Source organism: Corythoichthys intestinalis, chromosome 7 (assembly GCF_030265065.1).
Source record: "Corythoichthys intestinalis isolate RoL2023-P3 chromosome 7, ASM3026506v1, whole genome shotgun sequence".
In the NCBI taxonomy this organism is placed as follows: domain Eukaryota; kingdom Metazoa; phylum Chordata; class Actinopteri; order Syngnathiformes; family Syngnathidae; genus Corythoichthys; species Corythoichthys intestinalis.
This window is the reverse complement of record NC_080401.1, coordinates 52,591,193-52,605,779: the sequence shown is the minus strand read 5'-3', so window position 1 is coordinate 52,605,779 and position 14,587 is coordinate 52,591,193. Positions and strand designations below refer to the sequence as shown.

The following is a 14,587-nucleotide window of genomic DNA, read 5'->3' as shown; positions in this document are numbered from 1 at the left end:
GAATGCTTTCACGTGAATTCTGTAAAGATGGCAAAGCAACAAAAGAGACAAAAAGTTTTGTCCAAGGAGGGAGGCTACCAGGGATAAAACATTGGCCTGGCCTTCACCCGCTGGTGTGATTTTCCCGCCTCCTCCTCCTCCCACCTCAGCCGTCATCGGCGACATGTTCGGGTGGGGTTGGCGTGATTAGCCACACTAAGCCATAGAGGTGGGAATCTCAGGGCACCTAACGATTCGATTATGATTACGATTCAGAGGCTCCAATTCGATTATAAATCGAAATATTATAAACCAGTTGAAGCCTGGGACCGTGTGCTTTGGTCAGATGAGACCTAGATTGAGCTTTTTGGCAACAAACACTCTAAGTGGGTCTGGCGTGCCACGAAAGATGCGCATGCTGAAAAGCACCTCATACCCACTGTGAAGTATGGGGGTGGGTCAGTGATGCTGTGGGGCTGTTTCGCTTCCAAAGGCCCTGGGAACCTTGTTAGGGTGCATGGCATCATGAATGCTTTGAAATACCAGGACATTTTAAATCAAAATCTGTTGCCCTCTGCCCGAAAGCTGATGATGGGTCGTCACCGGGTCTTTCAGCAAGACAATGACCCTAAACATATGGCCAAATCTACACAGAAATGGTTCACCAGACACAAAATCAAGCTCCTCCCATGGCCATCTCAGTCCCCAGACCTTGTTTTGTTGGCAAAAGGGGGTTGTACAAAGTATTAACACCAGGGGTGCTAATAATTGTGACACACATTATTTGATGTCAAATAATTATTTCTTTATGTGGGATTTTTTCCCCACTGAATAAATGCACTTGTATTGAAGGTTGGATTTTTCTCTTTTCTTTTTCCATTAAGGTCCCATATTATTTGAATTTAAAAAATATATATATTAGAAGCTAAAAAACACATCTTAACCAGGGGTGGCAATAATCATGGAGGGCACTGTACATTAGTTCACAAATTGTTCAAAAGTGCTCTCAGGCTAAACCAAACTAATATTTCATTATCAAGTTAACAGTTAGAAACAGTAAATAAAATACTCAAGTCCCCATTTTGTATCAGCAGCTTTAAACTACATTCAATTAATTTTATTACGTGAATCAACCCTTGTTAAAATTGCTATCGTTATTCCATAATTTCCCTTCTGTCTACTTACGACATGTCAATGTTTTAAAACTGTTTCTTCATTTAAAGATAGATTCAAGTCAATATTTTGTTGATTTAGGAGTATTTTAGATTAAACGTTCATTAGGCTCACTGCAACAGTGCCTTCTAGAGAAGTCTACTGCTTTAAGATGGCGGCTGTTTACAACGCGGCAACTACTAAACGGCAAGTCTGTCATTTCGCATCTAGTTCTCTTTATATGTTTTAACACTGCCGTCGTCTGTCATTTTGCATCTAGTTCTACATATATTTGATATCTATTATAGCCGTATGTGTCCGTATGTTTTTAGCAACTGGGCGTTGTTTGAAGTAGCTGTCAGCCGCAGTCAGGTAATATTGTTTTTATATCTAGCGACATGAGTTGCACATGATATTTACTCTCAGTCCGTTCCTCATTGCGTCCCGAAGACCGCGCTGACTGTGTTTTAGTTCTGCTTTACCTGGTATAATTCAATAATCGGAATTTAGATGTTTGTGAATCGTTCTTGAATCTTTCTCGGCCGAATCGCGAATCATCTAAGAATCGGAAATTTCGCATGCCTCTACTAAGCCACATGGTTGCTAACAATATGCTATTGCTTTGCCACAACTTTACCTTATTACCTCATTCACTCCCAGCCATTTTCACCAGTGCAACCCCCTTCGCTCCCGGCCGTTTTACTGGAGTTTGACTGATTTGCAAGGCCCACAGAAAATTATGTTCTATTGCTATGTAAACATGGAACCCACCAAACAAGTGAATTCATATCTTTTTCCATTCTTTAGAAATCAGCATTAGAAAATAGCTTAGTTTGAGCAATTTTCCAATTTCTGATGAAAAAACTGAGAAATTGAGCTTTTTCTGAAAGCATACACTTCAAACATAACGTTGACTTTAACACAGCTATTTTTTTTCTTTTGTGACATCCCAAACATCTGAATAATGGTTTCCTTTGACAAAATAACATAAACAACAAGACAAATAGAGCTTTTGTTAGCAAAGTAACAATACAAATAAAATTGAATTGAATTGAATTGAATTTATTTACATTTATTTACTGAGAGATGACGCTGTTGTGGCCGTGACAGCCGGGTAAACTTAATCCTCATCGCCGCCTGTCTCATAAAGATTTTTTTTTAGTCTATGCGGAGTCTGCTCGGCGAGCAGCACCGACTCAACGGCATCGTCCGCTGCACTGGTGGTCCTGGTCGTTCTGCTCGGTCGTCCAACGCCTGGCATCCCGGACGCCCTCTAGGTTGTTCTGCTCGGTCGTCCATCTCCTTGACGTCCATTCGGTCGTCTTCTGCCGGCGCCCCGGCCGTGAGGCCCAGCCGTTCTTTGCCGTTGAATCGGGTCATCGAGTCTTACAAAATGCGCTACTGCCCTCCAGTGGCCAGTTTTATTGCTTTAAAATAGATTTTCAGCTTTGTGCTTTGGAGCTAAATTGAATCAGAACCCAGAGATGTCTCTTGAAAAAAATTTTTAAAAAATAAAAAAGAGAGACGTATAAATACGTCTTTGGGACACTGAAACAATTAAAAATAGAACATATTTATACGTTTTTGGGAGCAAATGAGTTACTATTCATCCCTCACACAGCCGCAGGAAACAGAAATGTCATTTAGTCGATCTGAAGGCGACCGGGCGATCGTGATCTTACGACACTGTGCGGGTGTGCGCTGGTCCTCATGGGAAACGGTTTTCTTTAGGGAAAACACTGCCGCTTTTGTCCAGTAGGGTCCTAAAATCGACAAACTGATAAGTTACCTAGTGTTGCTTTAAAATATTTATTAAACATTATGAGTAAAAAAATAATATTCCAAAAATCGAAAAAATAATTTAAAATAAAAAATATTTACTTTTTTATATTACAGATGTAAATAAGTTTAAAAAAAACCATCTCATTTTAAATGCAAATTATATGAGTATATTAACTGTTTTTACCTCCTAAAAACACAATGAAAGGAGAACATTATTTGCAACCCTTTTTTTCTTTTTTTAAAATTTAAAAAGATTAAATAAGTAAAAAAAATTACATGAACATTTAATTTTTAAAAATTAAAAAAATAACATTTAACAAATAATACAAGATTAACATTTTCCCTATTGTTTTTTTAATTGCTCTGTTAAAAAAAAAAAAAAGACACGAAAAATTAAGAGAACATTTGCATCTCAAGGCTCAAAAAAGGGATGAATTACTATGTCAACAGTGTTTCTAAAAAAAAATTGTCAACTATCAGAATAGTTGTAGATGCATTTAATACTCGATTGGTTGCATGATATAACGGTTCACTGAAAGTCCAACTATGATCTGGCCTGTGACAAAGATGCATTTAAGCAAATGGCGGTGTTTGGTTGTCAAACAGGCGTGTGGATGTCTATGAAAACCTTATGTGCCTCATTAAATGACCTCACCCTTTTGTACTCCCTTTCCTCCCCCCACCACTGTTGCTCATTGTCTTCCTCTCTGCCGCTAGATGGTGAGCGAGAAAGTCGGAGGTGCAGAGGGAACCAAGCTTGACGATGACTTCAGAGATCTAGAACGGGTAAGAGTTGGAACAGTCACCAGCTGAGTTGCATAGAATTTGGGAACAGTAATTAATAGAATTTAACATTTTTTTAAATTATTACACCAGTCTCATATTCCATCACAAATACAAAATTTGGGTTTTGGTATTGTGGTTATGGTCATACTTTATCAATCCCACAATGAGGAAATTCAGTTTTCAGTTACAACACGCCCAAGAATCATAGCAAAAGTGACATGAAGGGTGAGGATAGATAAGACATTGTTTTATACATGTATACGCACACAAGTTGGCTGAACTCGGAATTTCAAGTAGGGCTGTCAAACGATTAAAATTTTTAATCTAGTTAATCACAGCTTAAAAATTAATTAATCGTAATTAAGCGAAATTCAAACCATCTCCAAAATATGCCACATTTTTCTGTAAATTATTGTTGGAATGGAAAGATAAGACACAAGACGGACATAAACGTTCAACATGTCTAGTTTCAGAATCGGCTCCTTTCAAACTAAATTTCAGGAATCTCTGGCGTCGTAGAACATTTTGGAAAACCTTTGCGGAAATGTTAATAAATAATAAAAAACACACATTGGTATAATGTTTAAAGGTACTGGAAAAACTGGAAAATTTGTCTTGAAAGTCCTCAAAAAGTGCTTGAATTTGCCCATTAAAAAGGTGTACGAACCCTGTAAATACAAGTTCACACAACTCAGCATTCCAAGTTTAGTTAGTCAGAAATTTAAATATTACAGTCAAAATGTTCTCAAACGGATGATGCAATGAGGAGCCCCGTTCAAGTCAATAATTATACAATTCTGTGGTAAGTTGAGTGTATCCAATTTAATTTGGGCAATCTTGTTGTGTCCCTGTAGAAAGTGGACGTGACCAGTAAAGCCGTTGCGGAGGTGATCTCTAAAACTTCGGAATATCTCCAGCCCAACCCTGGTGAGATTAGGCAGAAGGAGAAATGATTTCTCATTTACAATTTCTGTATTATGAATATGTAGAAATAAATCATCAACTCCTACTTCTCCCACAGCATCAAGGGCCAAACTATCCATGTTGAACACCATGTCCAAAATCCGTGGTCAGGTGAAGAACCCCGGCTACCCTCAGGCCGAGGGGCTTCTGGGAGAATGCATGACCAAGTATGGAAGAGAACTCGGAGAGGAGACCAACTTTGGTAAGACACGTGCTGGAATTTGAATAATCATGTGTTTTTAAATGAGGTTTAATGTAAAAACTCTCAAATCTCCAGGTGGCGCGCTGGTGGAAGTCGGTGAAGCCATGAGGAGAATGGCAGAAGTCAAAGACTCGCTGGACATTGACGTCAAACAGAACTTCATTGACCCGTTGCAAGGACTCTGTGACAAGGACCTCCGAGAGATTCAGGTTTTTACACGACATTACGAGTCTTATTTCATGAGAACACTCCTTTGAAACGCAACTTTTTCTTTTGCAGCACCACCTCAAAAAACTGGAAGGTCGCCGCCTGGATTACGACTACAAAAAAAAGCGGCAAGGCAAAATTCCGGAAGAGGACATCCGACAGGCCCTGGAGAAGTTCCACGAGTCGAAGGAAGTCGCCGAGACGAGCATGTACAACTTGCTGGAGACAGACGTGAGGACATTTGATTTGGAGGGTTTAGTGCGATGTGTTCGTGGATCTTGGCTCGACGACAATTTTTTTTTGCTTTGTTTTGGCGAGCAGATTGAGCAGGTGAGCCAGCTATCGTCTCTGGTGGAGTCCCAGCTGCAGTACCACAAGCAGGCGGTTCAGGTCCTGGAAGAGCTTTCTGACAAGCTTGGAGAAAGGTGCGCTGACATTGAAAGGACTTAACTTGGGCATTTATGTTATACAGAGTTAAAGGTACTCACCTTCATAAGTTATAAAAAGGCATTGAATTTTGTCAGGTGGGTTTTAAATTTCAAAGTGCTCTGCATAACATAAAATTGTAACTTTTAATTTTTTCCAACATTCGTTGGCAAGATTTGGCCAGCCACGTCACATTGTGTGCCAGTAAAAGTAAATCATTCTAGTCTATTGACCTTTAAATTAAAAAAAAAAATCCGCCTTTTTGAAAACAAGTGTTCAAACAAACAAACAAACAAAATGAACCTTTAAAAAATAAGTAAAAAGAAAATTTTTATTGGTTTTGAGAATTTTAATAACATTCTAGGTGTCAAACTCAAGGCCGGGGGGCTAGACCTGGCACCCCACATGATTTTGTTTGTTCCTCAAAAATAATTTATGAGCATCAGCTTCATGTTTCCTTAAAAAAATGTAGTTCTCAATAAAATATCGACTACAGAAATTCGAAAATACTGTCCCCCCATAACGATATTATTTAGATTAGCACTTTTTAAAAACTTTTTAAAAGATTGTTTTTTTATTTCAGTTAAAATAATACAAAAATATTTTTTTTTTTTTCCCCTTCGTTATTTTAAAATGGAAATAATGTAGAAAATTTTGTCATATAAGATTATACAAGATTTTTAAAAATAAAAATATTTACAGGATTTTTTAATATTTAAAAATAAAAATATAAAAAAATAAATATTTACTGTTCTTGCCCCTTTTTAAATGAAATATAAATTACAGTAGTTTACTTTTTTTTTTTTAAATAGACGACAATTTTCTGTTAAAAAAAAAAACAAACATTAAGATTAAAAGATTTTTAAAAAATAAAGTACCGCAATTTTTGGGCTATAATACGCTCCTTTTTTCTCATACTTAATTTTGAATCCTGCGGCTTACAGTCCAGTGCGGCTCGTTTGTTAACTCATTTGGGTTAATAGGCAAACACTTTATTTGACAGCGGCATTGTAATACTGCCATAACACCATTATGACATGACATGACACTATCATGGGCATAAATGAATGCCGGTGCGGATGTCATTAAGTGTCATCCGGCAAATTATGTCTTTAACTCCATTTATGTCCAGCTCAGATATTTTATATCCATTAAAAAGTGACAAAATTTGCCGGATGACACAAAATGACATCTGTCATAAGCATTCATAAATGCTCATGGCGTGTCATGTCATAATTATGATGGTCTTTTGACAGTCTTATGGCACCACTGTCAAATAAAGTCTTACTAAATACCATAATTAGCAATTAATGAAACAACTGGAACAGTAACTGAAGAGGTAATTAGCACAGAACATGAATTTTAATTTTTATTTATATCTGTAGCGCTGCAATGCATGCTAGGAGGCATGTTGGACGACAACAGTGTTGACAGCAGGTGGCAGCAGAGGTTGCCGTCTCCCCCAAGAGAGAAGTGATGGCCAAATAAGCCTCTTGAAGCAATGAAGCATTGTAACCAATTGGTTCAAAGCTTCATGGTGGTTCATTTCATTTGTTCTTGTGACAGTCTTAAGATGCTGCTGTCAAATAATGTGCCGTCGGTTAATATCTTTTGGTGTAACTATCCCATAAAACAGTGAGGACAGCTGCAGCTTATAGTCCAGTGCGGCTGATCTATGAAGAGATGTCGTTTTCGTGGTAAATTTGGTGGGTGGCGGCTTAAAGTCCGAAAATTGCGGTCGCAGTAATAAATTTAAAAAACGTATAAGAATGTTTTCTATTAAGAGGCTCAAAAAGGGACAAATCCGCCCTTTGAAGGAAACCATAACTCTGATTTGGCCCGCAACTAATATGAGCTTGACGCCCCTGCTATTGCCGCTTACTTCATTTATTCATTTTCTTACGTTAAAGCCATTAAGTTGCAGTGTTGGCAGTCAACAAGTGAAAAACGGTCACTTGCTTATCTCTTTGAACAGGATGACTGAGGCGCAGTCCCGACCGAGACGCGAATACACGCCTAAGCCCAAACCTTTGTTTGACTTCGGGGAAGACAACCACTCCAACGGGGGCTACTCCACTTCAATGGCACCACCCCCTTCTCGCAACTCAGGTGAGGGACTCGTCAATAAATGTTTTTTACTCCGTCCGACAGTTCTGCGGAAAATCGATTTAACGGCGTGTTCCTGTGAAAGTGCACTAACAAACATTCCAGCCGTTTCCAACATGATTGCACAAGACCTGCATGAGTCAGTGCGCCGCAGCACAAATATGTCAACCACATCCCGAGTGTTTGCACGCACACTCGCGTGCGCGCGAATCGTTTGGCCGACCATTGTCCGACTGACCTTGTTGTTCCTCTTTCCCGTGACATCACCAGAGCCGTCAATTCACTGGGCCAGATTGTCATTTCGGAAGCCAACGTTGTGTGAGTCGGAATGGGAGGAGCTTGTGCCTCTTGTGGTTTTGAGTGTTTGTTTTGGGTTGCGTTTTTTTTCCACTGTATTTTGTGAAATTAAAACTCATTCGTAGGGGAATTTCAACATATGCAATCACTTCATGTTTTCATTGCTAACGTTGCACGTGGTGAAATCAATCCACTTCCTCTGTTTTGAACAGAAGCACTTTTTTTTAAACTAACTCAAATCGCTGTAAATTCAATCATGTGGTGTACAGTATATGTTGAAATATTGCTGGTCTTTGCATTAGCACATCATTTAAGTAACAGTCAACTTTTAGCAAAAACATGCCTAACGGTTTATTAACCTGCATGTGAGATTTGGGGTTTAAAAAAAAAAACGCTCATTAATAAAAATTACTGAGGTTCCCAGGCTTTTAGGCTGCATGCTATAATGTACTGTTTGTGTAATATGAGCCTTTGAACTTATGTTTATTTTAACGTCAGTCAGCTGATTTCAGGTTTCATGACCTGTAGCTTCCTTTTAGTGTATTCTATGCCTCCCAACAGAAGTGTTCACACCCCCACCCCCCCCCAAAAAAAAACACGCTAAAAAGAAAGTGATTTATGATAGTCTGAAATGAACTGTAATTATAGAGTTATATTTTGAGCGTGTTAAACAGCGTTGTTTTTTGGCAGCCCTTTTAATTTTTGACTCTTTTGGGCGAAAATGCTTATTAGTCTTTGTCATATTTTAGTTATTTCAAAATGCCTTCGTCTTTGTCTAGTTTCAGTCGACAAAATCTGATACAAATTTTGTTTAGTCTTAGTCGACAGTTACTCAAAATGTTTTTGTTTGTAAAATTTAAAAGTTTTAGTCCAAAAATACAGGTTTCCAACAACTTTGAATGAACATAGACAGATGGGAATACAGTGATTCCTCGTTTTTTGCCGTTAATGGTGACCAGAACCCGTCAAGATAAGTGAAAAACCGCGAAGTAGCAGTAGAACTTTTTTTTTGTGTGTGTGTGTGTGTGTTCAATGTATTTATTCAGATTTAGCATTGAAAAGCGATACATATGACGTTTTTCTCACTTTTTTCCCCAAAGTATAATTTAAAAAAAACTTTTATGTATATATTTTAATAAATAGTTTTTTAGCACTTCAAATGTAATAATTATGATAAGTTTTAAACATGCTACTAGGGCTGCAGCTATCGAATATTTTAGTAGTCGATTAATCGATGGACTAGTTAGTTCGAATAATCGAGTAATCAGATAAAGAACATGAAAAATTAAAATATATGAGCTGTGCCTCACAGTTACATTTTTTTGAAAAAAAAAAAAAAAAAGAGGATCAATTTACAACAAAAGAACAATTGGCTTACATGGAAAAAGTCCGCTAGCTTAAATGCTATAAAATTCTAAAGATTTTTTTTTTTTTTTTACACAATGCTCTTAACTAGGGCTGTCAAACGATTAAAATTTTTAATCGAGTTAATTACAGCTTAAAAATTAATTAATCGTAATTAATTGCAATTAATCGCAATTCAAACCATCTATAAAATATGCCATATTTTTCTGTAAATTATATATATATTAGGGCTGTCAAACGATTAAAATTTTTAATCGAGTTAATTACAGCTTAAAAATTAATTAATCGTAATTAATCGCAATTAATCGCAATTCAAACCATCTATAAAATATGCCATATTTTTCTGTAAATTATTGTTGGAATGGAAAGATAAGACATGATGGATATATACATTCAACATACGGTACATAAGGACTGTATTTGTTTATTATAACAATAAATCAACAAGTTGGCATTAACATTATTAACATTCCAGTGATCCATGGATAGAAAGACTTGTAGTTCTTAAAAGAATATTAGTACAAGTTATAGAAATGTTATATTAAAAAGCCTCTTAATGTTTTCGTTTTAATAAAATTTGTAAAATTTTCAATCAAAAAATAAACTAGTAGCCCTATTCTGTCCTCAATGTGTGTGAGTACACAAATTGACAGATAGCGAACATAAGTTCCAAAAAGAAATCAGACGGTGTGGCAAAGTTGCATGGGCTTTACTGAAGTCATCTCTTTTTGACAGGAGCACGTTTCTTGTATTTTTGTAAAACTGAAAATAACAAGGCAATGTGTCAATAACTTGCATAAATCACAAAATAACATAAAATGTACACACATGTGTCCATTTGAGCAGTAGCACTAGCCAACTAGCTCACAAGCATCTAACAGTGTAACTGCATTTCACCATATATGTGAACAAATTCAAATACACATCATCAATAACTGTCTAATGCTCATGAATATAAACAAAGGAGGAATATAACTCACAAGCGATGCATGTATTAGACACAAACAGTGTGATGGGCTATGAGAACTGCCACTGAATACTGGATGCGGACGTTAGCTGGTCTGAATAGCACTGTCTATTAGTGTGAGTTCGCGTCGACATATAATCACGTCAGAAAAGCGCGCCGAAACCCAAATAATCAGCTGCACTGAATCGCCAGCAGAGGGCGACATTACGCCACATAACATATGCAAGTCACACCCAAGCGCCAGCAGAGGGCGGAAAACTCCATAAAACACAATTAACAAGTTGGCCTTTCACTGTACTGATATTTAAATCTGTCTGAGCGGGCCTAGTGCGTTAATTGCGTCAAATATTTTAACGTGATTAATTTAAAAAATTAATTAACGCCCGTTAACGCGATAATTTTGACAGCCCTAATATATATATATATATATATATATATATATATATATTCTGTAAAATAATTTGTTGGAATGGAAAGATAAGACACAAGATGGATATATACATTCAACATACGGTACATAAGGACTGTAGTGGGCATTTCACTCTACTGTCATTTAAATCTGTCTATGCTGTCCTCACTCCGAAGCGTCTACTTTTTCCAAAGCTAGACAGCTAGTGAACGACGCCTTAATAATCAGACTTCTTCCTTTTTCATCTGATTTATTAATAAAATGGCCTCAAACCACTGTCCTCTTTAGACCGTAGTGAAACTACAAAAAAAAAAAAAGTACACAAGCATTGCATTAGCAACAACGTTAGCTTAGCACGCTATACAGGTTCACTAAACATAAACAAAAAGCATCTCATACAAAAAATATAACATTTCGCTTACTAACATAATATGTACATTCTTTACAACAACCATACTTAGGGACAACTCTTGTCCAAGGATCATATAAGCACAACATTACAACGTAGGCGTCAGCCTGAGACATCGTGCAGCCATATTGAACTGGCAAGAAAGCAATAAACCATGTCGCAAAGCGACCACAACAGTTCGCTGTTAGACAGCACAAAAAACCTTGCTGTAAAACTTACCAAAAGGTAGAATACTGTCTGAGCGGGACATGTGCGTTAATTGCGTCAAATATTTTAACGTGATTAATTTTAAAAAATTAATTACCGCGCGTTAACGCGATAATTTTGACAGCCCTCCTCTTAACAAATAGTTCAGACACATATTCCTACAAAAAATGGCTAAATATACCTATAAACTAAATTATGAATGCACTAAAAAAAAAAATTAGCTCAAACAAAAACTTACGTTTTTAAGCTTACGTTGGTCTTAACAGGGAGCAGTTGGATTCAGCCATGTGAAAAGAGGCAGACCAGAGAGCAATGTATCCACCCTAATCAATAAAACTAAATGCAAACACTTTCAAAATAAACCATTACAACGCCACTTTAATAAATGAATACTCGAAGCAACAAAATTTAATTCGAATATTTTTATCTAATCGAATACTCGAGTTAATCGATTTGTCGTTGCAGCACTACATGCTACTTTCCCGCCGATTTTATTTTCAAACAAGAATTAAGTAGAAAAATGTTTGTCTTCATTAAATGCTTCATTGAGTGAGTCCACTCAAATCCACTCAAGCTGCTCACCTACAACAGTTGCCACAGCAACTGTTTAACAAGCTAAACGATGTTGACGCATGCGCCGCTTCTCTGGCAATATCAAAAATAAACATAATCATCTTTAACTTTAATAAGCAATAAGCATGGCCAGACCCAAAAAAAAAAGCTGCAGGAGGGAGACGACGTGATCGGATTAGGACAGCTCATCTGTATTTATTTATTTATTAATTTTTTGGAAAATAATCCGCGATGGACTGAGGGCGCGAAGTAGCGAGCGTGATACACAATCAGCAGGAAAAGCAGTACATCATTTTCAAGTAAACCGAATTTGTTGAGTTCCATTACTTTACAATGAGGCATTTGTTTCACACTAAGTTCTACTTTAGGTTAATTTAAGGAACAGAGAGGATCCCTTTTGCAAAAATAATGTAAATAGAAGTATCGTTAGGTTTTCTTTCACGTTTTGTGCATTTTAGCCTCATTGAAAACTCTTGCATTATAATACAGTGGGGCAAATAAGTATTTAGTCAACCACTAATTGTGCAAGTTCTCCCACTTGAAAATATTAGGCCTGTAATTGTCAACATGGGTAAACCTCAACCATGAGAGACAGAATGTGGAACAAAAAAAACAGAAAATCACATTGTTTGATTTTTAAAGAATTTATTTCCAAATTAAAGTGGAAAATAAGTATTTGGTCACCTACAAACAAGCAAGATTTTATGGCTGTCAAAGAGGTCTAACTTCTTCTAACGAAGTCTAACGAGGCTCCACTCGTTACCTGTATTAATGGCACCTGTTTTAACTCATTATCGGTATAAAAGACACCTGTCCACAATCTCAGTCAGTCACACTCCAAACTCCGCTATGGTCAAGACCAAAGAGCTGTCGAAGGACACCAGAGACAAAATTGTAGACCTGCACCAGGCTGGGAAGACTGAATCTGCAATGGGTAAAATGCTTGGTGTAAAGAAATGAACTGTGGGAGCAATTATTAGAAAATGGAAGACATACAAGACCACTGATAATCTCCCTCGATCTGGGGCTCCATGCAAGATCTCACCCCGTGGCGTCAAAATGATAACAAGAACGGTGAGCAAAAATCCCAGAACCACACGGGGGGGACCTAGTGAATGACCTACAGAGAGCTGGGGCCACAGTAACAAAGGCTACTATCAGTAACACAATGCGGCGCCTGGAACTCAAATCCTGCACCGCCAGACGTGTCCCCCTGCTGAAGCCAGTACACGTCCAGGCCCGTCTGTGGTTCGCTAGAGAGCATTTGGATGATCCAGAAAAGGACTGGGAGAATGTGTTATGGTCAGATGAAACCAAAATAGAACTTTTTGGTAGAAACACAGGTTCTCGTGTTTGGAGGAGAAAGAATACTGAATTGCACCATACCCACTGTGAAGCATGGGGGTAGAAACATCATGCTTTGGGGCTGTTTTTCTGCAAAGGGACCAGGACGACTGATCTGTGTAAAGGAAAGAATGAATGGGGCCGTGTATCGAGAGATTTTGAGTGAAAACCTCCTTCCGTCAGCAAGGGCATTGAAGAAGAGACGTGGCTGGGTCTTTCAGCATGACAATGATTCCAAACACACAGCCAGGGCAACAAAGGAGTAGCTTCGTAAGAAGCATTTCAAGGTCCTGGAGTGGCCTAGCCAGTCTCCAGATCTCAACCCCATAGAAAATCTGTGGAGGGAGTTGGAAGTCCATGTTGCCCACCGACAGCCCCAAAACATCACTGCTTTAGAGGAGATCTGCATTGAGAAATGGGCCAAAATACCAGCAACAGTGTGTGAAAAGCTTGTGAAGAGTTACAGAAAACGTTTGTCCTCCGTTATTGCCAACAAAGGGTACATAACAAAGTATTGAGATGAACTTTTGGTATTGACCAAATACTTATTTTCCACCATGATTTGCAAATAAATTCTTTAAAAATCAAACAATGTGATTTTCTGTTTTTTTTTTTTTTTTCACATTTTCTCATGTTTGAGGTTTACCCTTGTTGACAATTACAGGCCTCTCTAATATTTTCAAGTGGGAGAACTTGCACAATTAGTGGTTGACTAAATACTTATTTGCCCCACTGTATGTCTCTAGTTCAGTGTGGATAAATGGAATGTCCCCAATATATCTCAATGTATAAAATATTAACTAATTCATTGCCACCGACAGTGATGGGCATTAAATCCGTTTTAACCGCAGTGGTTAGCATTGAGTCATCATATTTTAGTGCTATTGACGGTGATTAACGTCCTGTCCATTTGGACAGGAAGGGCTGAGAGCGATCATCTGACCCTGTCCATCCATTGCCATCAAGGCTAGCCTTTAAGTTAATGTATGCAAAAATAAAGCCGTTAGAATTATAGGGAGATTGTTGATGTGTTGCCTTAGATTCAGTGTTGTAAATAGTAATGTGCCATAATTACTGTGTGATAAATGTAAAAACTAATTCATCTGCCTATGAATGGACGTGTCAGTATAAAATACCTTTCGAGACGTAACGTGTTGTTGCAAACAGAAGTAGTGATCAACTCTTTGCGCTTCTCGAGCTCGATAGTGACGCCGCACAAAGAGCCAATTGTTTGGAGACAATTGTGTAGTTTGTGCAGGGAGCTCCCATGTATGCTCTGCTGATTCCAGTTCAGATCAGTGACAACAGGAGGTGGGGGTGTGAATGGAGGTGGCAAAAGTCCGAACACTTTGCAATGAAGTAGTGATATCCCGATCCGATACCCAGTATTGGTCCTGGCACCCGATACAATAC

At 37.9% G+C, this 14,587-nt stretch overlaps 1 protein-coding gene across 2 annotated transcripts in view; it reads left to right on the top strand.

Moving 5' to 3' along the window:
* The window catches only part of sh3gl1b (SH3-domain GRB2-like 1b), a 50,308-nt gene that overhangs the window by 27,628 nt on the left and 8,093 nt on the right, over positions 1–14,587 (top strand). For both annotated transcript variants that reach the window (XM_057840479.1, XM_057840477.1), the window contains exons 2-8: positions 3,631–3,699; positions 4,554–4,626; positions 4,721–4,864; positions 4,940–5,073; positions 5,144–5,302; positions 5,393–5,496; positions 7,473–7,606. In XM_057840479.1, the coding sequence (XP_057696462.1) occupies positions 3,631–3,699; positions 4,554–4,626; positions 4,721–4,864; positions 4,940–5,073; positions 5,144–5,302; positions 5,393–5,496; positions 7,473–7,606 (817 nt within the window). The remainder of the gene's footprint in view (positions 1–3,630; positions 3,700–4,553; positions 4,627–4,720; positions 4,865–4,939; positions 5,074–5,143; positions 5,303–5,392; positions 5,497–7,472; positions 7,607–14,587) is intronic.